This window comes from Paramisgurnus dabryanus, chromosome 17 (genome assembly GCF_030506205.2).
Source record: "Paramisgurnus dabryanus chromosome 17, PD_genome_1.1, whole genome shotgun sequence".
NCBI classification, from domain to species: domain Eukaryota; kingdom Metazoa; phylum Chordata; class Actinopteri; order Cypriniformes; family Cobitidae; genus Paramisgurnus; species Paramisgurnus dabryanus.
The window spans coordinates 2,680,444-2,705,264 of record NC_133353.1 but is presented as its reverse complement, the minus strand read 5'-3'; the positions used below and the strand labels follow the sequence as shown (position 1 = coordinate 2,705,264).

Here is a 24,821-nt window from a genome sequence, read left to right as displayed (position 1 = left end):
TGCGCCTTCTGTGCAAGTTAAAAATATTTAAACTGCAAAAAATGACTTTCTTACTTAGTATTTTTGTCTTGTTTTCAGTAAAAATATTTTAAAATACTTAAAATAACATGTATTTTCCTGATGAGCAAAATTACCTAGGAAAATAAGTCTAGTTTTTAAGACAAAAATATAAAATTTAAGCGAATTTGAGCTTAAATCAAGCAAAAAATTTGCCAATGGAATAAGAACCATTCTCTTGACTTACAGTAATTGTTTATGAAAAAAGTAAACTTATTTCAAGAAAAGTTTTCTTATTCCATTGGCAGATTTTTTTGCTTGTTTAAAGCACCAATTTACTTAAATCTCGCAAGTAATCTACAGCGAGGAATGCACTCTTTGCATTTTGTGTGTACACAGCGTAAGTTGATGCGCACTAATGTTATGTCAACAATTTGTACATGTATATGTAAAGATTTTCTCCAATATTTTAGAGCAATTGATTAAATAAACGTGCGCAACTTTCACACGCTTTTAAAAGAAATAAAAAACCATAAGAGACGGCGAGCTGACGCTTTGTATTAGCAGTGACAACCTAAAGGCCGCACCGAACACTCTTGAGTTTGCGTTAAAAGTCAGGATTGATGTAAAAAAATTGTGCTCTGTACATTAAACATTAGATCAATAGGCGGTCTTTTGTGGCTGCTTGAACACATTCGACCACATGAACGTCTACACCACAAAAGCAATCTGGGTGAATGCATCTTCGACTACCTCTAAATGTGGTCAAAAGTAGATGAGCTTAAAACGTTTGTAATGTTTTGCCGCTTTTACATTACATAGCACTCCACGGTTTAGGTCGGGTCAGCTCACCTCACTTTGGCTTGGTTAGCTTTTCCATCAAGTTTAGTAACACTTCGGAGTGGGAGGGATTATAGGCATGTTGTTATATTTGTGCTGTCTACTGCTGTGACATCATACAAGTGAGAGCGTTGTTGGAATACATCCCCATACATTCATTTATTTCTCAGTTCGCCACAAAATTCAAATTGACCAGCACAAATAGATGTTTGCACATCGCGTTTATCACTACCTCTGTCTCACATGACACCCGTGGCGTCGTCAACGCGCTCCGCTGAGCCTCATATAAGTTGCATTTAAGCCTATATGCAGACGTGCGCATTGCGAATGTGGCGCCACAAAATGCAAGTCTGGAAAAAACTGGTATAGTGTTCCTGATTCTCAACCTTTTTCATCGCTAAAAGGGAGTTTGGGAACTTACAGCAAAGCACAGATGACAACAGGTTAACTCAAGACAGCGCAAGCTAGCATGAAGGTAAAGCTAATCTTCTATATTATCTCTCAGACCAATCAGTGATCTTCAGTGTTTTCGCGTCATGTTTTGGTATCAGCTCTGGTCGCTTGGAACCCCGCCAGAAGTGGTACAAAAAAAGTATCAGGTACTACGTACTGCACCCAGTGGAAAAGCCCCGAAAAGTAAGCTGACCCAACCCAAACCGTGGGGTACAATGCAATGGAAAAGTGACATTATTGTTTAGCATCGTCCACTTGTTATCCGATCGACCAAAACGCATCTTAATGTCAGGTGTGAACAGGGCCTTAGTCCATTATTATTGGCTGGTATGGGACAGTTTGTGTAGATTTATTGTTTTGGAGTTTTGGAGGTATTCTTGTTTTTTGGAGGTTTGTCAACAGTCATATTTTCCTGTTAAAAGTCTATAAAAATGATTACATCTGGTGTCTCAACGGGCCATCATTTTAGAGCTCCACCATTACTACCCTCAAGCTCTTATTTTCTTGTTTGTACAGATTCATCTCTTTGACTAAATACACTTTCTTAGAAATTTCACTTCTTCAGTAGTCTAGGCAAGATAAGCCAAATTTATAGTCATATTAAATGAGCCGATAAATGCTTCTCCTGCAGAGTGCATTTTACAGAAGCTTGGCCATTGCGAGCTGCATGTTTTAAAATAAAGGAATTCCCAATTTTCAGGAAGTCTGTGATGTTCTTCGAAATTCCTTCCACTACCTCTGGCCCTTAGAAAGCCTCCATTGTCCCCCTTAAGTCCTGGCGAGAACCGCTTCAGATTTCACACGAACAACAGTTACAAACGTCAAGGCGAGAAGTTACACACAGGGGAGAACCGGAGCTGGCACCAATTAGATTTCAGATTAGTTCAAGCGGATTGTGATTGTAGGGGTAAAAGGAAAATGTAGCAGGCTTTAGGATTTAAAATGAGATTATAGAATCAAGAGAAAAGAGTTAAGCTTTTAAAATGAATACGTTGGGTCTGTTCCTGATAGAGACGAAGCAGGAGGTCGTTCCTCGACAGGTGCCCGTATTTGCATCAACAGTGCAAACAAGCAGAGCGTTCGGGATTAAAAATAGATAGGGTGTACACCCCGCAAGACTTCTGCCGGTGGCATGTGTGTTTAACATTCAAAGATCCAGCAAGGGCAAAAGAATGCTCTCCTTCAAAGATGTTAACATTTCTGAAAACGCTCCGGTGGTCGTAACCGCGCCATCGGAGCCTTAAAAAAACGGGGTTTGGCACTCGTAGCTAGCGTTAACATTTGATTAAAAAGCAGTTCAGTTGAAGGAGCAGCCACGGTCCTGCAGAGAAAGTTCAAAGAGGTTCTTCTGGATCTGGCTGGGGTCCTTTACGCTAACATTAACTGGATATCCAGATGCAGGAAAGGTAGTGGAGTTTTAGTGATGTGACTCCACTACACCCTTCTAGTGCTGTGATAGCTGCGATTTTTATGATTTTTATTATTATTTCATCAATAATTTGCTAAGTAAAGTTTGATTAGATGAGATTTATTGCATTCCTTCGAGCAGAAATCATGCATGGTGAGGTCAGTTTTTAAGTCTGTTGACTTAATTCCTCTATGCAGGAATAAGAGCCATTATTGATACGAGGTTGCACATGGACTCGGATTCAATCCCCGGCTGTTTAATTGTTCCCTTCTCTGTGTTAATTTACTGGCAAAACCATTGGCCAAATAATTGCAGCTCATTTCTTTTTATTACGTTCAGGGAGTGTATAATAACATATAAATAACGTAACATCATAAAAGCTTCCCTTTTTTCCTGTGGTCCTTACAGCTGATTATAAAAAAAGAGCAGGGTCGTCTATCATGAGGCATGCCGTGTCCATGGCAACACATACCGTAGCTGTAACTCAATACAAAGCATAAAGTATGTGCATTAGGAGTATTAACACTGTCTTAACTGCTGAAGGAAAGAAGGAGAGATGGAGAGAGAGATAACGTGGCACACTGGGCCCCCCTAAATCAATGTCAGGATATGAGAACCTTAAAGGAATAGTTCACCCAAAAATGAAAATTCTGTCATTTACTCAACCTTGTGTTGTTACAAATCTTTAATTATTTTGTTGTTCTGCTGAACACAAAGGAAGATATTTTAAGCAATGTTTGTAACCAAAAAGTTTTAAACTCTTTCCCTGCCATTGACGAGTTAACTCGCTGGATAAGAGTTAACTCGTCAATTGGGAGAAAATGTTTTCCTTTTCCGGCAATCCGTATTTCCGCTATTATCCACCAGGTGGTGCTCTTACCCAACTTATAAAACCTGGCTGTATCCTCTTAGGGCAAACAGTTCAAACTCCGTGTATGTTTTGAGGATCACTCTGAATCTGATCTTAATCAAAAGTCCTTCCCAAAAATGTAATTATTTAATTCACAAAAATATAATTATAAACCTACCCATTTTTAGAGGTGATAAAAAGAGAACAAATGAAAGTAGGATAATTTTTTTTAAGTCTGTTCTTTCATTTGATTTATTTGAAATAATTTTACACTGTAAAAAATTATTTTCAAGAAAAAAATTCTTAGTATTTTTGTCTCTTTTTCAGTAAAAATATCAAAAAATTCTTACATTAAAACACCCAAGAAAATAAGTCTAGTTTTTAGACCAAAAATATAAAATTTAAGTAATTTTTTGCATAAAACAAGCAAAAAAGATTTACTTACCCCTTTGGCAGATTTTGTTGCTTGTTTTATGCACAAAATCACTTAAATTTGATATTTTTGATCTAAAAACTAGACTTATTTTCTTGGGTCGTTTTGTTCATCAAGAAAAGCATCTTAATTTAAGAATTTTTTGATATTTTTACTGAAAACAAGACAAAAATACTGATTTTTTTTCTTACTTCGTATTTTTGTCTTGTTTTCAGTAGAAATATCTAAAAATTCTTAAATAAAGATGCTTTTTCTTGATGAGCAAAATGACCTTAAAAAATAAGTCTAGTTATTAGTAGGGATGGGTACCGAAACCCGGTATTAAACTTGCCCCGGGGCTAAATTATTAAAGACCGTAGTATCAGTAAGATCTGACGCTATCGGTTCTGCTTTCGGTCCTGGAGAAAAAGATAAAAAATAAATGTTCTATGTATTCTTGAATAATAATGTTTTCGTGCACATTTTGTCTCAACAAACATTTCTAATTTGAGATAATATTAAGATGTTTGTCTGTGAGATCTGCGAGATCTCTCATGCGCGCCGCAGAGGCTGTCGGTCACACTCACACACACAACGACGAGCGGCGCATGCATACGCATAACAGCAGGAAAACTCCCGCTTAATAACAAGACTGACAATGGCGGATAGAGCAAAACGTTCAAAAGTGCGGTTATACTTTACTAGAGTTGATGCAGACAACGCTCGTTGTCATACAGGTAAGTGCAACAAGATGTTTGCATGTAAGGGCGGAAACACAAGCAATCTGTCAAAGCATCTTTCAAAAGTGCATTACGTGCAGACAGAAACTGTGTCCCAATTCAAGGGCTGCGACCTTCTAAGCATACGACCTTAAAAGGTGAGCACTCGGTCTGTCAAGGTGGCAGCCTGAGAAGTCCGCGAAGAGAACTGAAATGAGACGGTCTAATCCTCGGAGGACCCATAATTTGCGTCACCTGCTGCACGCGCCCACCGCGCCTGTCAGGCATGTACTGTATGCTAACATCATGTTGAATCAACGTTGTTCACGTCATTTAAAATAAATGTACAATATCCCTAATTGGTTACCTTACGTTGAAATTCTGTTGATTTCTTTTGGGAGAAATGACTTTATGCATTCAACATATTTTCTACTCGTTTTAAAATCCCAAATAAAGAAAATTCAGTATGTAAACATTTATTTGGCTAAATCCACAGCACTTCAAGTTAGTTTACAAAATAGCCTACAGATAAATATCCTATTTAAAGTATTATTTTCTGCAGCTTTCACGCTGGTGCATTAACAAATATATGTATATTATTTAGAAATGATATCCAAAAATGTATTTGTAATAATGAAATGCAGACACATAATTAACTTAATCATGTGAACATAGGTTCATGATCAAATGTTAACATTGGCCAAAGTACCGATAAGAATACCGTTAAAGTACCGGACCGTTAAGCAGTATCAGTAAGAGTAGTAATACCGTTAAAATCTTAACGATACCCATCCCTAGTTATTAGACAAAATATACAATTTAAGTGAATTTGTGAAATTTTTTCTGACCCCATTGGCAGATAATTTGCTTGTTTTAAGCACAAACTCACTTAAATTGTATAGTTTTGGTAATTTTGCTCATCAAGAAAATACATCTTGATTTAAGAAATTTTTTGATATCTCTACTGAAAAAAGGACAAAAATAAAGTTTAGTTTCATGTGCTCACGCGAAACTTTCATGTGCTCACGCGAAACCTTCATGTGCTCACGCGAAACCTTCATGTGCAGAATTTTTTTTTTAAAGTTTAGTTTCGCGTGCTCGCGTGAAACTATCGTGTGCGCGCGATAGTTTCACGTGAGCACTCGATAGTTTCACATGCTCCACGATAGCTTCACATGAGCACGCGAAACTAAACTTTTTAAAAAAAATTCTGCACATGAAAGTCATTTTTTGCAGTGAAAGAATAACATTTTATGAAAGGCATTACATTTTTGTGAAAATAATTTAAAATGTTGCCGCTGGCTGTCGATTTTTTTTTAAAACGCTGGCGGGGAAAGAGTTAAGCACCATTGACTTCTATAGTATTTGTTTTTACTATTATGGAAGCCAATGGTGCTTCTGTTTTCTGCTTCATTATAAATGTTTTTCCTCGTGTTCAGCTGGACAAAGACATTTTTACAGGTTTGTAACAACATGAGGATGAGTAAATGATGACAGAATTTTTATTTTTTTAGGTGAACTACGCCTTTAAGAAACAGTTGAACCCAATTAATAATTTTATATTAAAATGTCATCATGTTCTCTTATATGAGAGCCAACATGTCAAAGCTCCAGAAAGCACATCCATCCATCATTAAAGTAATCCAAATGACTCCATCATATTTGACCTTATCACTGTGATATGTATGTTTCCATGGATATGTGTTGTATCGATTGCTATAGTAAGTGCAAAATATTAATCATCTTTTCTCACAAACTTATTATTTCATTTCAGAAGACTTATACCAACCCACTGTAATCATTTGGAGTACTTTAAGGATGAATGTATGTGCTTTTTAGAGCTTAACTGTGTTCACATCAGTATAAAATCATTTCTTTGTGTTCAATTAAAGAAAAAAAGTCATATACATCTGGGATGGCATGAGGATGAGTTTTTATTTTGAGCTGCACTGTTCCTTTAAAACTGTTGTAGACGATGTGCACTTTTCTCTAATGTTACTATGTTTGTTGTTTATAATGTTACACTTTTGGCAGAATGTTTGCACTTATTTTTTAGTCATTAAGCTCAGTCGGTGAAGAATGCATTAGCAGTGCAAAGTTCATGGGTTCGACTGCCAGGGAACATGCACACTGATAAAAATGTATGCACTGTGTGTATCCATTTGGATAAAGATCTCTGTCAAAATGCATACGTGTAAATGTAAAGTCGTTTGCCAGCCTGTCGTGTTTCAGATGGTACTTTCATTGTAATATAAACGTACCTGAAATGCATACATACTTTCTTCAGGTATAGGGTTCGTGAAGGATTCTCAAAGTTGAAAGTTAAAGATGTTTCGGTTGCTAGGCGACTAGTATGCTAATGAAGATGTTCATCTCAAGCTGTGCCTGAGATATGTTTTAATCACTCTCAATGGGGGAAAAAAGGCGAGGAAAAAATCAAACGCGTTCCGACGAAACGCTATAATTAATGTATCCGTAAAGAAACGGAGAAGCTCGGTTACTTCTCTCACTAAATTATCCTCAATTGTCAAAGCAGATACCTGAAGTCTGACAGCCCATTGAAGATTAGCAAATGTGAAGTGGCACTGGTTTGTTTACTCGTCCTGGCACGCTGCCCCCTCGGCACTCAGAGACGCTCTGCACCGCCGAGCGCTCGTTCGTCGGGTCTAGAGCCAAAATCAACCGGGTTAACCGGCGAGCTTGGGCTTTTACATGCACCATGTAGTCAAATATGCTCAAAGCACTGTGCCACCTCTGTTTGTTTTAATTCTCAATTAGTTAATATACTCTAAGAAGATTAAGAAGGGGGGATGACAGAACCAATGTCTTCACATACTGACTCTACAGGGAGACATAGAGTGGATAGAGGGCTAAATTGAAGATTAGGCTGCTCCTGATTAGATTTGTGAAGCTGACTGTGTGCACTAAGAGAGAGATGGTGAGACACTGGAGGAATCGTTTGCAAACAGATAAGTGACAGAAATTGAGCAAATAATCCATTAAAAAAAATTTGGTAACCTTTGAAACAAAAAATATTTATTTCAATTTAGGATCCGTCAGAAAGAAACCATGTTTTGCAGATTCAAAACAAAGAGGTACAGTAGAGAAATTAACATTTGCTGTCACAAATAAGCAGACTTCTGGATGTGCACAGCATGGAGCCAGAAAAATCATGTCTAAGGAAAAAGATTGCATTTGTATGTATGAAAAAATGCATTCTTTGCTAAATTTGTAAAGCGCTTTTCATTCTCCAACATTGTTAAGTAGTCTATTTGGTCAACATCTGCACAATATTGCTTTTTAATGTTTAGATAAAGTGGCAACACATCATTTTGTAGTCTTTATTTACAGTAGTAAATAATGTATTAACTCTTTCACCGCCAGCGTTTTTAAAAAAAGTTGCCAGCCAGCGCCAGCGTTTTTCAAGATTTTCACCAAAGTTTAATGCCTTCCAGAAAATGTTCTTCTTCAAATATATAAACATACAATATACCAAATGAAAGAACAGACCCTCTGCTTTCAAACAAAAAAAACCGTTTCATCCTACCTTTAGTGGTTCTTTTGCAATCAGCTTTTGAATATGGGTAGGTTTTTGCAAAAACACCATATTTTGAGCAAAAAGCAAAAATAATTCCATATTTGTGACGGACTTTTCATAGAGATCCGATTCAGAGCGATCTTTAGAACAGACACGGACATGCAGCAGCTTGCCATAGGGCAATACTTCCGGTTTTAAAAAGTTGCGGAAGGGCGCCACCTGGTGGATAATAGCGGTATTGCGGAAAGACGGAAAATCTCGTCATTGGCGGGGAAGCGTTTTCTCTTAATTGACGAGATATCTCGTCAATGGCGGGGAAAGAGTTAATAGCAATGCATATAAGACATCAATGCTTAAATTTGTAGCACTATACAATAAAGGCAAAAAACTATAGCCCTAAAATTCACGGAAAATGCATCCAGTAATTTGTCGAGGATCATTTGATTTTTGGTTCATTCACACTGCCAATGATTTTCCGGAATCTGTGCATGCATGCAGCACACACATAACGTAGAGATCCCTTAAAGAGGGGGTGCACGATTAAAAAAAAACACTTTGGAAAAGGGAGTCGGGCTGAGTACCAAAACACACTTGTAGCCAATCAGAAGTAAGGGCCATGTCTCCTAAAGCTGGGCGTACACGGTGCGAATTCTGACGGTCGGAACGTCGTGAGCTCTCGCACACGACACGAGTGAGTTTATACGAAAATAATTCGGACGCAGTCACACACGACAAGATTTTACTGTACGACTTGACGAATTCTGACGTAAGCATTTTCACACCTGTGAGGATGAAAGGGGGTTCCTTTCGTTGTGGCAGAATGTACAAAAAAATAAAACAAAAAGAATAGGGTTAAGATATTGGCTTAGTATATAAAACAGCCTGGAATTTCTGTTCTTTTGTATTTCTATTTATGCATTCCGAAATTGCAATATAGGTCTAGTTCTGTGGCGGTGAAGGAATTTCTCTGGCAGTGATTGTTCGTGCTTGCGCATATGCGGTTTTACCGTCTTAATACATCATGTTTGTAATGCCTAGTAAATATCTATATTGCTGTTATTAATGTTACATATATTGTTGCTTTTTTATAAATATGACCGTTCAAAAAACACATTCAGTGGGCCTATTTATTTATTTGTAAATGCAGAATGAGGAGCAATGAGGTAAAACGCAAGCTAACGTTACACGTCTTTCCCTTTATAATTAAATTATTAAGACAACACATCTATAGCCAAATATTAATTTGTAAAACGAAAATAATTTAATTTAATATAAAGCACATTGTCTAGGCTTGTTATGTGCAAATGTTCGGTCAATGCGGTGTCTTGAAGTTAAAGTGAGACCGCAGCATTTATGCTCCTGTAACTGCACAAAATAAATGCCATACAGAAGGCATTGCATATTAATATAGTGCATTTTCACAGTAGGCCTATATGTAAATTAATACATAGCAATACAAATATAGTATGAAAACAAATTAATCATTATTTAAATAAAGTTTCAGAGATAGCCTACATTTTTAGTCATTTAAATGTTCTCATCATTTCAAAACAAGGCTACCATATAACTTACACTGGGCTATATCTTTTGTTCCTTTGGTCGAAAATATGTAAAAGAATATATATGTGGGTAAAAATACCGAACAAGCTCAGTTGTTAAAGCAGAAGCTCCATAATAAGATGGGAAACATCGTCTCCGCATATGATCATCATGTTTATGTACTCTCTCAATAAATGCATATCTTAGCCTATTAAACATGGACATTCCGTTGCTTTTTTCTGTCGCGACAGCCCTTTTAATATCCAATCATTTATGAAACTACAGCAACTTTGGCACAGCTTGGATTACACAAAAATTGCGACATTCTTTGATCCTGTACTATTTAAACCAGTGGTCTCTGCACGGAGTCTAATAATTTTTTAATGTATTTATTACATAATTTAGTTGGCTTATTTTATGTTTACATTGTAAATAATGATAAAACATATTAACAAGTAAAGAAAAATCAACAAGTAAAACAAAAAAGTTTTAATATCAAAAAGCCTCGTTTAATGCATTGTGGTAGCACTTATCAGAACAGCGGTATAGCCTAAAACAACTACACTCTCTCCTGTTTCCACACACATCCAAAGCTGTGACCCGACATCACAAAAACACATGACAGGTTTTTTTCAAGCAAATAAGCTGATCAAGAGGTCGTCACTGAAAGGACCTGTACATATTTGTCATGATGTCCGGTCACCGGAGTGTGTATGTGCGCGAAACATAGCCAGCTATAGAGTAGTCATCAATATTTGAGGTAGCAGTGCTACATTTGTCTTTCTTCTTCTGCGTTTTGTACATTCTGATCGGTCAACTTCAAGTGCTTTGCCAGATCGTCTCGTACACCCGCACCAACACTACGAATTTATACCGACAGCTCCCGAACTTTTTTGACATGTTTAAAAATTATCGGGAGGTCGTAAGGTGCTCGTAACCTGCTCGGCTCGGCTCGTAATTCCTCTCACACGGTGCGAGCCGCGACCATACGAGCATGAACGATTTTCTCCCGAGGAAAAAAATCGCATGCGAGCCCCTACGACAGCAAAAATCGCACCGTGTACGCCCGCCTTAAGTGACATCGTTTTATTGTTCGTTTTATTTTATGTATGGCGGGTCTATCAAAAGAAGGTCCAGATTGGATTAGGGGCGTGTTTGTTTAGGTGCTTTCAAATATCAACATTGGCTTTCAGAGATCATGCACCCCGCCTTTAAAAACATGTGATGTATTTAAAGGCCTGAACTTGGTAGGTTTTGTCCACAGCGTCTGAAGTTTGCTAATTATCCGTGTTCTCTCTCTCCACGCGCATGAATTTTTGTGGTGAAGGAGTGGTGACATGCTGTTCTGTCCTGCTGGTGAATGATCTCAGCTTAAGCATGAATAGTGACAAGCTCCCTGATCTCTGCTTCAATCTGTGTTTAAATCCCTGTGTCAAAGAGATGATACATAACTTCTTGTTGCGCATCCTCACTACGGCACACCCCTAAAGGCATTGGACGACAATAGTCGTTGCAGTACACTCTCAGAAATAAAGGTACAAAACTGTACCTTTTCTGTCACTGGGGCTGTACCCTTTCATAAAGTACAGCTTTGCACCTAAGGATTTCATTTTAGTACCTCAGAGGGACATACTGGGACCAAAGAGAGCTTATTAGTACCTCAAAAATACATATTAGTATCTCAAAGGTACATATTGGTACTAAATGTTTACATATCTGTACCTTATGGTCCACACAATTACCTTCTTAAGGGTGCTGCCCCACTGACAGCTAGGGTACATATTTTGACTTTTTTCTAACAATGTAGGTCCTAAAGGTACAGTAATCTACCCAAAATTGTATTCTGTTTTTATTCATTTAAAAATACCAAACTGAAACTTAGGGTACAGCCCCAGTGACAGAAAAGTTACAGTTTTGTACCTTTATTTCTGACAGTGACAGTAGTAAAAAATGCATTAATCATACATATAAGACATCAGTACGGTGGCCCTGAAGTGCAAACCACAACAACAAATTACTAAACAACAACAACAAATTAAAAAACACCACAACAAATTAAAAAACACTACAACAAATTAAAAAACAACAACAAATTAAAAAAAACACTACAGCAAATTAAAAACCACTACAGCAAATTAAAAAAACACTACAACCAAAATAAAAAACACTACAACAAAATAAAAAACAAATACAAAATAAAAAACACAACAGCAAGTTAAAAAACATTACAGCAAATTAAAAAAACACAACTACAAATTAAAAAACACTACAACAAATTTAAAACACAACTACATTAAAAAACACAACTACATTAACCTACTGGAAGAGGTAGGTACCAGTGGGCCATAGACATTATATACGTGGACACCTCTTAGAGTGAGCTGCCTATTGGAGCTGACGTATCGCGCGGCCGCCATCTTATAAGCGGGAGAGATTTAGTTATGATACAGGACGCTTTGTAGTTGTGTCTTTTCAATTTTTGTAGTGTTTTTTATTTTGTAGTTGTTTTTTATTTTGTTGTAGTGTTTTTTTTTTACTTGCTGTTGTGATTTTTATTTTATGTTTTTTTTATTTTGTTTTAGTGTTTTTAAATTTGTATTTGTGTTTTTAATTTGTTGTAGTGTTTTTAATTTGTAGTTGTGTTTTTTAATTTGCTGTAGTGTTTTTTTAACTTGCTGTTGTGTTTTTATTTTGTACTTGTTTTTTATTTTGTTGTAGTGTTTTTTAATTTGCTGTAGTGGTTTTTAATTTGCTGTAGTGTTTTTTTATTTGTTGTTGTTTTTTAATTTGTTGTAGTGGTTTTTAATTTGCTGTAGTGTTTTTTAATTTGTTGTTGTTTTTTAATTTGTTGTAGTGTTTTTTAATTTGTTGTTGTTTTTTAATTTGTTGTAGTGTTTTTTTAATTTGTTGTGGTGTTTTTTAATTTGTTGTTGTTGTTTAGTAATTTGTTGTTGTGGTTTGCACTTCAGGGCCACCGTACATCAGTGCTTAAATCTGTAGCATTACAATAAAGGCAATCTATAGCCCTTTTCACACAAAGATCACAGAAAATACACGCAAAATGCATCCAGGGATTTTATTTTTGGTTCATTTTTGGTTCAGTCAAGTGCTGTGTGATTGGGGTATAAGGCAGTCGTTGCTTAGTGGCTGGAAAGTTGGGCTTGTAACCAGAGAGTTGCTGGTTCGAGTCTCATGGCTGGCAGGTTGTGACTGGGTTAAACGCGGGGTTCTTAATTCAGAAATGTGTTGCCAAAAATGAACAATTCTAGAAATAGCACACTGTAAAAACTAGACAAAAAAGTATTAAACCCAGCCATTGGGTTAAATTAATACTGAAAATATTTATATACGACCCAACAATGGGCTAAAACAACTCGGCATATGTTAAAATTTGCAGTGAGTTGGGTTAATCCTTCTTTGACCCAATGATGGATTGAAAAAACATATTCATTTTGGTTGATTTACACATAATGAAACATTTTTATATTAAAGGTAGGGTAACCCATTTTGAAAAATGCTAACGGCAGCCGCCTAGCAATGAACTCCCGATCCCACCCTCAAGTCAAATCGCCATCCAAAGTCACGCCTCTTTCATAACACATGAACACGCACAGATCAGACGGTCACATGAGAAAAAGTGAGAAAACTTTGCAGTACAAAGTGAATAACACTTCCAAAATAACCAACATAAACAACTGGTTTACATCAGAATTAGTTTAAGCACACGTTCGGTTGTGTAGACGTAGTAACTATATCGTTACGCTAATCCGTAAACGAACACAAATTTCATAAGCAACACAATGTTTCATCAAAGTAGAATATCTGAATCCATCTCAATACAAACATATCGCGTACCTACCTTACCAAAATAAACAGTGCAACGACCCTTTCAGACTCTTTGCCTCCTGCAGCTGTTTTCATCTCGTGGTAAAGCAGTAAAGTTACCGATGTTAATTTGAGTTTTTGCTCTTGCTGATCTAGGCAGTTTTTGCTATAAAATATGCCTTTAGTTTTGTGGCTCCTGTGTAGGTTGTCAATTCAGCAGAAAAGTTTGCCATTCTCGCTGTTTACACTTACAGACAGGAGATGAGCACACGTGAACGCGCGCCGATGACGTATGGTGTCTGCGTGGACTCGCTTCGCGGTGGGCATTCAAATTACGCTTACGTATGAGGGACAAAAATGGAAACGTCCGTTCGGACCGAAATCTATGATTTGTTGAACATTTTTTGGTCCTACGCCTTTCACAGATGACATAAATTTCTACAAATACATTTAAACAACTTAACACAGTGATTGCTATCAGGATGTGAGGAGACTTTTAACCAGCATAACAAAAAATGTTTCAGGATCAAATCTGTTTCCCTACCTTTAAATGGTCCATGGTTAAATTTTTAATTTTATTTAACCAGGAGAGTCCCATGAAGATTAAGAACCTTTTTTTGCAAGTCATTGGTACAGACAGTGTTGGATAAAGTTACTTTTAAAAGTAATGCATTACAATATTAAGTTACTCCCCAAAAAAGTAACTAATTGTGTTACTTAGTTACTTTTCATAGAAAGTAATGCTTATGTTACTTTTAAGTTACTTTTGCGTTACTTTTTCTTACTTGGCTGAGGCTTGATCTCTTTCAGGCCTTGCAGGTGTTTTTTATGACGGCAAAAATGTCAAGCTCAAAAAATGACTCCAACTGTTCCCGCTCAGGCGCACAGAGTGCGTAATTTGACGTTAATATGTTAATCCAGTACATTATTTTATTTTTAAATTGAATTAATTAAACTGAAAAGTAACTCCCATTACTTTTTTAAAAAGGTAACATAAATATGAATGTGTACATTTATAAAGTAATGTGTTACTTTACTCGATACTTCAGAAAAGTAATATTATTACTTAATGCCCGTTACTTGTAATGCGTTACCCCCAACACTGGACACAGACAATACACAAAAAACTAAAAGCAAAAATGTGTTTAGCGATATTAATTCAGTGAGTTTCAAGTCCTATTGAAACATGTTATGAAGGTGCAAAATACAGAAATGCCTTCTTTCCCTTTTCCGTACGAGTCTTTGGCACAGTAGGCATAAAAAGGTCCTGAGAACGCAAAAAGTGTTGCGCATTTCCTTTTTTGTATGATACATAACACATCATGAACAAAAATTAACTAACAACTAAGTATACTTATAAATAAACATGCACTCTAAAATGCTGGGTTATTTTTAACCCAGTCTTAGCTCAAACATGAACAACCCTAGCTGTTGGGTTAAAAGTAACCCAAAACATGTATAAATTTGACCCAATAATGGGTATAGGTCCATTATAGGTTAAATTACAACCCATCGGGTTGGGTTTGTCCCTTTCTGACCCAACGTTGGTTTAAAAAAATAACCCAGCATTTTTAAAGTGTGGATCAATATTATAATTGCTATGAAAGGAATTGTTCATTGTTGGTTCAGAATTTAGAATTCTTTAACTACTGGTATTGCATAAAACCTTATAGTAAAATATAACCATTCAATATTTTTATTGTGATGTTTGTAAAGCATACTAAACTGAGTGCACTAAATGAGGAATACAGTAGGACACAAGCGTCTTGTGTCCTACTGTATTTTTTCTGGTCCCAGAAAATACCCGTAAAATTGCCAGACAAGCGTCTGTGTGAACAAAAACTCGTTCCGTTAATCTTCTGGGATCGTTGCCGGAAAGAGGACCTAGTAAGATACACGGGTAACCCTCTGTGTGAACAAGAAGCCGCAAGAATGCAGTAATGGGCGTGTCGAAGTGAGGACGCGCGCGTCATCATCACAACACAAGTTATGGTTCAGCTCCTTACAACGAGAGATAACATGCATATAAACATTCACCACGAGAAATGTTGCAAACTAGATTGAAGCAGTTATCAGGAAATGATATATGAGACGCATAAACAATGACGCACGTGCCGTAGTGAGGACGCGCGTGTCATGGCAACATGAAGTTGGTTCAACTCTTTAAAATGAGGGATTTACAACATTCACTACGAGAATTGTCAGCAAACTGGACTGAAGCAGATATCAGGTAAGTTAGCTCGTTACTTACTGCGTTGAAACGGAGATCATTCAGCAGCATAAAAGAATATCGCGTCACGTGCTCATTTGAGCTATAATAAACGAAAATACCCGCATGTCATCTCAACAATATCGTTCAGCTCCTCAAAATGCGGGTTTTAAATGCATATAAACAATCACGATGAGAAATGTCTGAAAACTGTATCAAAGCAGAAATCAGGGAGCTTTTCAAATATCCACTCTGAAGCTGAGATCATTCACCCAGTGGTGTAGTCTACGTGATACGCAGGTATACGCCGTATACCCACTAGAAATTGTCAAGGATTTCCGTATACCCACTAAAAATAGCGCGAGGATGCGTAACAGCATGGTTTTGTGACATTTTTAAAGTTTAGTCATAATATAGATGTGAAGCATTGACCATTAGCATGCTACACTTGCTACTTTAGCGGGTTGAAATACATATTAGGCTATATACTTCATGCCAAACTGCGCGATCCGATCGGCGTATGAATTTCTATGAAATCAGATTACTATAGTGACGCGAAAGTAACTGGGGAGCAGACTGGCGAGTGACAGCAAAGTACCGCGAGAGAGACTCCAGTTATCACATGGAGAAATCTGATTTGACTCGCTCTCGCGGTACTTTGACATCACCAAGAGGTCTGCTTAGCGCCAAATGAAGTCGAACCTACAGTGTAGCTGCTCACGCGACACTGTAAACAAACAGTCCAGAGAAGTGAACGAGTGCTGCAACATAAAATCCATAGAGTTTACAACGCACATGTGAGTAAACAACATTTAAATCATCAGTCCAGTTTATTACTTTATCTAGAGGTAAGGCTCCAAATGCAATAAAATAAGCCCGTGATTATACCCTGATGGTTTTTAGCTGCCTTCAGTTCCTCTGCATGTTTGCTTGTGCTTCACAGTGTTAAACTTCCCTTCTCTGTGTTCATTTATATATCTACGTTCAAGATGTATATGATCTTAAACTTCTGTTTGGTTTGGGTGTCTAATATTAGGCTACATGATGGTCTTGTAATAATAATTATGTATAAGCCTATTTTCATTTTTAGACAATGCTTATATTATATGCAAAAATAAGCTTTTATATCAATGACTATGCAAATTAGAGTTAATTCATGGTCATCTTAAATGTGTATTAATTAAAAACATTTACACCATTAAATTACACATGGTAATGTTATCAATAGTTGTCAGATAATAGCTATTGAAAGAATTTAATATTTTTTCTCCTTTAATGCATGTGTTAGCCACAGATTGAAGATTTATTTAATTTTAATTAACAGTTAAATAACTTTTGTCCCCGAGTTAGATGTTGATTAACACTAAACCAGTCTAAAAATCAGTCCAGTTTCCCCAGCTGTAAACCCATTGGCTGTTAAAGTCTTTTTTTCTTATAATAAACTGACATGTTGATAACACATTCAGTTTATGTGTTATGAGTACACTTTCAGAATGCTCTTAGTTACATGAATATCTATGCATCTGTGAGTGTGGTGGTGCTTATGAGGTGTCGCGCTAGGACGAGTAAGCATAAGGGTGAGAGGGAAAAATCACAGTATACTCACTACAAAAATCTAGACTACACCACTGCATTCACCAGAATAGAACTGTGCGTTCACGCGCTCCTTTGTAGTCTTATCATAAACAAAAATGCACGCGAGTTGTTTCTGGAGAGAGAAATAATATATAATATGCAAACTTCAGACGCTGCGTAGAAGAGAGGGCGGGACTTTCAATAGGTCGCGTGTCTTTCCGGGACCGTCACATGCCGGGTAAACTTGGCAGTGTGAATGAAAAAAAATCTAACTATTCCGGAAAAATCCAGGATTCATTTTACGTGTATTTTACGGAATTTCTGTGTGAAAAGGGCTTAAGACTCCATCGAGTTTGTACACACATCCTGACTCTTACATGTACTTCTATCTTCTTTCCACCACTTCTAAAGACCTGTTGACCTCTCTCTCCAAAGGACCCCATGATCACCTGGAAAAATCAATAACTTTCATATGTGAAGTCAGTCTGACTCTATTTTTGACAGCTCTGTAGTTTATTGCCTCTTCATTGCAGACATGGTCAAATGGGACTTTTTAAAACCTGTAATAGAAGTAAATAAAGGAATAAAGAAATCAGCAGTCCCACCAATCAGGAGCGTGTAATTTATCTAAGGAGTTTCCTGCTGCGCAGCTGTATGCTGAAGTTTAGTAGACAATCACCTGAGCCACCCTATCATCTCACCAGGAGAAAGTAATGATTAAAACTACGAGCGCCCAGTTTGAAAATGGACATAATGATTATGTTGGTGCGGAGTTACATCTAAACATTGTGTAAGCGTTTTGTTTACTTGGTCAGCAAATGCTTTGTGTAAACTCTCTTGCTTAAATTCATGTGGTTTCTCTTTGTTAAATGTGTGGGAGAGAAATGTACCATAGTTAACAAAAGCTCTGCCAGAATATCATAGCTCTGTTGCAAAATTTAGGAAGCTGCTTCACTGCCTGCTGCTTACATAGACAATCTTTCCTAACTATAATGCAACGTCAAAGTGACTTAAAAATTGGGGCACACAACGAGCACATTTACACAACAACAACGTTGTACAAAAACTGAAAAGTGTGAGGAGGAGAAAATTATCCCTTTGGCGAAAATTATTTCTGTTTTTATGTATCACTGAGTTATGCATGCCAAGGCCAGTAGTTGGCGATGTCACATGGTGTTTGAACATGTAATGCGCATGACATGACAGTTCTCACGAAATCTCATTTTTGAGACAATAATAAAATAAAAGTTTATATTTCTAGTAGGCCTTATTTATAGTAGGTCATTTAAACATTTTTTTTTACAAACATACCTTACAAAAAACACTACAGGTGTGCATCCTGAGAGACAAAAATGTCACCGAACAAGGTGTTTTTAAGTTAAAGCAACTCAAACATGCATTTTAGTCTAGGACTAGCATTAACCCTGTCTGGGAAACTGCCCCATATAGTTTGCGTTTTCAAGTCCACAAAATGTTTGTGTAAAACAGAAAAATGTATGTAAAGTATGTATGAAAATGTAAATAAAATGTATGTACAGATAAATAAACAGACAGACACATATCACACAGATATTGGGTGAAATAATTTATTTGTAGTAACACTAAAATTAAATTTAAGTTATATCCAAGTTCTTTTTGCCATCCATAGGGATAGTTCACATCAAAATGAGAAATCTGTCATCGTTTACTTATCCTTATGTTTTTCTAAACCTGTATGAGTGTCTTTATTTTGTTAAACACAAAAGAAAATATTTTGATAAATGATGCGTCACCACAAAGTTGACGGTACATCCACATGCATAGTAGGAAATTACTTTGGAAGTCACTGGGTACCGTTAACTAAATTATACATTATAATACATTAGGATTGAGTTAAATTCAGTCTGATTGGATCTCTCTCTCACACACACACACACACACACACACACACACACACACACACACACACACATAAACACTTGTTATCTTTTAAAGGGACACTATTTTTTTTTAAAGGCTCATTTTCCAGCTCCTCTAGAGTTAAACACTTGATTTTTACAGTTTTGGAATCCATTCAGACGATCTACGGGTCTGGCGGTACCTATTTTATCATAGCTTAGCATAATCCATTGAATCTGATTAGACCATTAGCATCAGGCTCAAAAAATAACCAAAGAGTTTCAATATATTTTCCTATTTAAAACTTGACTCTTCTGTAGTTACATTGTGTACTAAGACGGACGTAAAATTAAAAGTTGTGATTTTCTAGGCCGATATGGCTAAGAACTAAACTCCCATTCCGGTTTAATAATCGAGGAATTTGCTGCCGTACCATGGGTGAAGCAGGAGTAATGATATTAGGCATCGCCCGAAATTAGTCCCCTGCTATTGAAAGTTACCAAGGGGACTATTTTCAGGCGCTGCGTGATATCATTGCACCTGCTGTAGCCATGTTACGACAGCAAAGTCCTTGATTATAACGCTGGAATGAGAGTATAGTTCATAGCCATATCGGCTTAGAAAATTGCAACTTTTAATTTTCGGTCGGTCTTAGTGCACGATGTAACTACAGAAGAGTCAAGAGTTTTAACTAAAAAAATTCAAAACTCTGGTTATCTTTTAGCATGATGCTAATGGTTTAATCAGATTCATTGGATAATGCTAAGCTATGCTAAAAGAGCTAGCGCCAGACCCAGAGATCAGCTGAATGGATTCCAAAATGGTAAAAATCAAATGTTTAACTCTAGGAGGGCTGGAAAATGAGCCTATTTTTAAAAAAGTGGAGTGTCCCTTTAATGCTCTCTGTTTTTTCTGGATTTATTCAATATTCAATCAATATGTCAGTTGTACACCATGTGTTTTTTCACTTTTGAAATATTCTCTATCGTTTCTCTTTTTACAGTATGTCCAGTCCTCCAATATGGCCAGGAAGTCCCTTTTACAGAAAAAACAAGGGAGTCCTCCTGCAAGGTAGTGTGACATCTCTTACCATATTGTTGTTTTTCATGTGTTTTTGGTTCCACTGAGTCTTTTTTTCTTTATTGAGAAGAGGTGAAGATGTTTATTTGCATTCTTTCTAAACAAGCCTTTCTCTAAACAAAAGCATCATATCCATGTACGTGGCTAGCTCCTAAAAGAATTAACCGAATTCCTCTGTTTTTAATAGAGCTGCTTCACATATGAGAGCATTTTTTCTCACTTCTTCTTATTTTGGAATTGTGGTTCTGGCAAACGTTCAGGTTTTCAGTCTCTTTTTTTATCATCCTGTAATCCAGAGAATGCTTTTTATCTTTCAGAAAGGGGCTTGTGGGTTTATCATCATTGGGCATTTGAACTGTTCATGTGTATTGTGTGCTTTATTCATAGTAAAAGGTGCAAGAAAGTATAACTTGTATAACTTATTACCCTCAGCAGACCGGGCATTGGATGGGTTGCCGTGCACTTTTCATCCGTATCTTCTTGTAGAGACTAAATATCACGATAACAATCACATGGTTTCTGTTTGTTTAAAGAAAGGTAGCAGTAAGTAATGTTGAAAGGCCTTCAGAGTTTAAAACACAGTCTGCTGCTAATAAACTACAGTACAGTATTGTAAATACTATTAACCTTCTGTTTGTTGCTTAGATATGAATATTGACTTTTGCTGATAAAGATTGAAAGATGATGCATTAGCTCACAATGCAAGTTCAAACCCAAAACTGCCAAGCCATGCATCCATCTTTTCCATTTTACTAGTCTTTCTCTTAACAATTATATCCAGATTAAGACCCTGTGGCTACGATACATGTGGTTGAATTATTGACTTCCACTTGAAGCAGCCCAGTAGACACTGAAATAAATTTGTATTAAATTCATATTTAATGCACCTGGGTGATTCTCGCGAAATTAGACTTATGAGCTGTCATGAAACATTTTGATAAAAAAAGTAAATGCAAAGTAAGAGTATCAAAATAAGAACCATGCAGTTACAAACATCTCCTTATGTACTATTTTGCACATGATTTCAAATGACATCATACAAACCAATTTTGTTCATTTAAGGGGAAAATTTTCATTACCGCAATATGTCCATGACTGGATTTGGGTTCTTTGACATGGAAATATTTATAATTAAAAAGTAAAAAAAAAGTTTCAGTGCATGTTATACTATAAACATTTACAGTAAAGAAACGTGGTATTTGGTGATCATTGGTAAATGTAGAGACAATAATAAGGAATATAAATGTGTCCAAGACCAATTTTCTCTTCCTCCGCAACAATTTTCAATCATTGTTTAAGCCCTCAAGGAACTAACATTTAAAAAAAAATAGTTGTAAGGGATATAATTGATTGTGATACTCAAGATGGCTACCAGGTAAGCAGTTCTTATTTTTTCTCTCCAGATAAAAGTAAAAAAAATAGTTCTCATTACCGAAACATGAGTTTGTAAATGCATAATTTAATGTAATATCATGTTGCGGTAATGATCATTTTTGATAATGATAATCTTAGAAAAATTTAATAATTCTATAGGAAATATTTTTTAAATCCTTTAAAAATAATGGTTATAGTAAGTTCAGACCTTAATCTTATACTTGCAAAAAAATTGGCTTCAAGGGCTTTTAAAAAAAATCTGGACGTTTTCTAAATCTGGATTTCGTGAGAATCACCCACCTACAATGTGAAAGAAATTAATCCTTACCAAAACATATTGTAAGAGACTTTGACTGACGCCTGGTTTGTTTCAAAGCATATGTTTCATTGTCATGAATATTTTGAAATGTTTCCGATTTCCATTTTTAAATCTCTCTCCTTCCATATGTATTCTTGGGATTAGATTCATGCGTGAATCACAGTAATCAGAGATTTAATTAACCTGTTGGCATTTAAAGCAGCCCACTAATGGATGAGCGGTGCGAGAGCTGTTATTATGAATATGCTTTCCATCCGAGGTGCGATACGTGAGGCAGTCCAATGCCTAGCAGACATTCACCACCTAGCGCTGTAAAGCAACTCTGCCTGGATGATTTGTGCCTTTGCACGGTTTGATCATTATTCAGCTTTTGTTTAGTTACATAAATCCTCCGCTCCATTAATGAGTATCTGATGCATGCGAGATGCCCTGAAAAAGAAAGACCTGGCTGGTTAGTTATGCCGCTCCTCGGAAAGGTTCACAACAACATCACCCCCTTAAACACGCTCGAAATGTCATCGAAAATTTATAACACACCCTCTTTCCAGCGCTGAATAGAGATGCATGTACAGGCGGCGACTTGCACAGTGTAATTGGCAGTTAGCTTCGTGTTTTGTAAACTCTTTTGTGGCTGTGATATTATCTGACGCGTGGGGAGGTGACAGCGATACACCTGCGACGGCTGCCACGCTTGTAGGAGGGACATCTGCTGAGCTCAGAAGTGCTAACGCACACTAGCGCGTGTTCGGTTTGGATGTACTGTGCCCTTGGCTAAGCTACTTTCGCATAAACAAAAATACTATTCTTAACATTAAAGGAGACTTTATTTATGTTTTTCCAGAGCTATTAAAGCATAAGTTACAGCTACAAAATACTTCAAAAATCAGTAATTTAATTTATGCTGGGTTGTTTAAACCCATTGTTGGGTCAAATATAAATATTTATTCTAACAGCTGGCTTCGTCCCTTTTTTACCGAACGCTGGGTTGAAAATAACTCAGCATTTTCATCTAGATATTATATTATTAGGAGGTTTTAGAAGACAGTAAAAGTTATTAGAGCAGAATAATCATTTTAAAGAGGCAGATGAGTGTGAAACGTGTTACAAGAAGGTACAAGAGATAGTAAAACAAGGAGCAATGTCTGAACAATTGTTAACAAAAGCTAATCATGTGCTGAGCAAGCGCATTGCTCTCTGTTTGTCTTCTCGTGCTGGCACTTCTCGGAGTCGTGTAATTAATATGTATGTTTTTTCAAAACTTGGTCATACCTGTGTTACTGGTAGAGCATTGCTTTAGCAGCGCAAAGGTCATGTATTCGATCTCAGGGAACATGCAAAATAAACTGTGTACCTTGCACAGTTAGTTGCTTTGAACCATAGAGTGTAAAAAAAGATGGACGACGTGTCTACTACATAGACTTTTTTGTAATAAAGGAAGCCAAAATATTTTAAAATGCTCGCTTACATTTTGTGCCAATGACGTCATTTGGAGCCAGAGAGTCTGCGCAGGACTGATCGTGACGTGGAGCAGTAGTATCAAGGCCCCACACATTTTCTGGTTTGACTCAATAACAAACACACAAATCAAGTCATCACACCCCTTTTCAAAAGCATCTAATAGCCAACTTAAAGATGCAGTGTGGGACTTTTATAGGGACCTATAATTTCCGTGATCACGGAATCGCGGACGGAATCGCGGAATTGGCAAATTAACACAGAATCTAGTGTTAACACGGAATTTCTCGTAATTTTACATATTTTGAATAAAATTCTGTTTTTGTGTGAGAGAAGAACATATGTCTAGGGGAAATGCAGACCGGGGTAAGCAAATCTGGGCGTCACACACCCTCCCATCATTTCAGACCCCTTCCAAAACACTGAAACCATGGCGAAGCGGCTTTTCGTCAGTGAAAAAATTAATAAATTCGACACTAAGCACCACATGACTCTTATGTGACCGGAGAACTGTTATTTTGTAAGTTTTGTCAACATTCTGTTCACTGGGAGCCCAAAGATACATGCACTCTTTCATCCACGTCTGTCTCACTGCACCTCTCTAACGTGCACTCGCACTCGCATCTGTCCGTAGTCCGAACACAAATCCTCATGTATTTGTTCATTTTTTTGCTTTCAAGCGAGCTGAGGCAAACTATCCCTCGCATTTAAAATATAATCATCTGCATCGTGGCGCAGCCCTACTGCAAACAGGGAATGTGAAAAAATGTTACCTCAATAAATTTATTCCTATTGTATTTGTGTAAATTTTAACTCTTTCGCCGCCATTGACGAAGAAAAAACGCTTCCCTGCCAATGACGAGATTTTCCGTCTTTCCACAATACCGCTATTATCCACCAGGTGGCGCCCTTCCGCAACTTTTTAAACCCGGAAGTATTGCCCTATGGCAAGCGGCTGTCCGTGTCTGTTTTAAAGATCGCTCTGAATGGGATCTCTATGAAAAGTCCATCACAAAAATGGAACTATCTCTGATTTTTGCTCAAAATGTGGTGTTTTTGCAGAAACCTACCCATATTCAAAAGCTGATTACAAAAGAACCACTGAAGGTAGGATGAAACGGGGTTTTTTTTGTTTGAAAGCAGAGGGTCTGTTCTTTCATTTGGTATATTGTATGTTTATATATTTAAAGAAGAACATTTTCTGGAAGGCATTAAACTTTGGTGAAAATCATGAAAAACGCTGGCGCTGGCTGGCAGCTTTTTTTTTAAACGCTGGCGGTGAAAGAGTTAATAATTATCATTAAAGGCACACTCTTTTTATGAATAAAATTACAGTAAAGGGTAAAAAAA

The 24,821-nt window shown here is 36.8% G+C and overlaps 1 protein-coding gene across 5 annotated transcripts in view; it reads left to right on the top strand.

Annotated features, from left to right (window-relative positions):
• foxn3 (forkhead box N3) overlaps positions 1-24,821 on the top strand; it is a 152,680-nt gene that overhangs the window by 92,898 nt on the left and 34,961 nt on the right. For all 5 annotated transcript variants that reach the window (XM_065244820.2, XM_065244825.2, XM_065244822.2 and 2 more), the window contains one exon: positions 20,247-20,314. In XM_065244820.2, the coding sequence (XP_065100892.1) occupies positions 20,247-20,314 (68 nt within the window). The remainder of the gene's footprint in view (positions 1-20,246; positions 20,315-24,821) is intronic.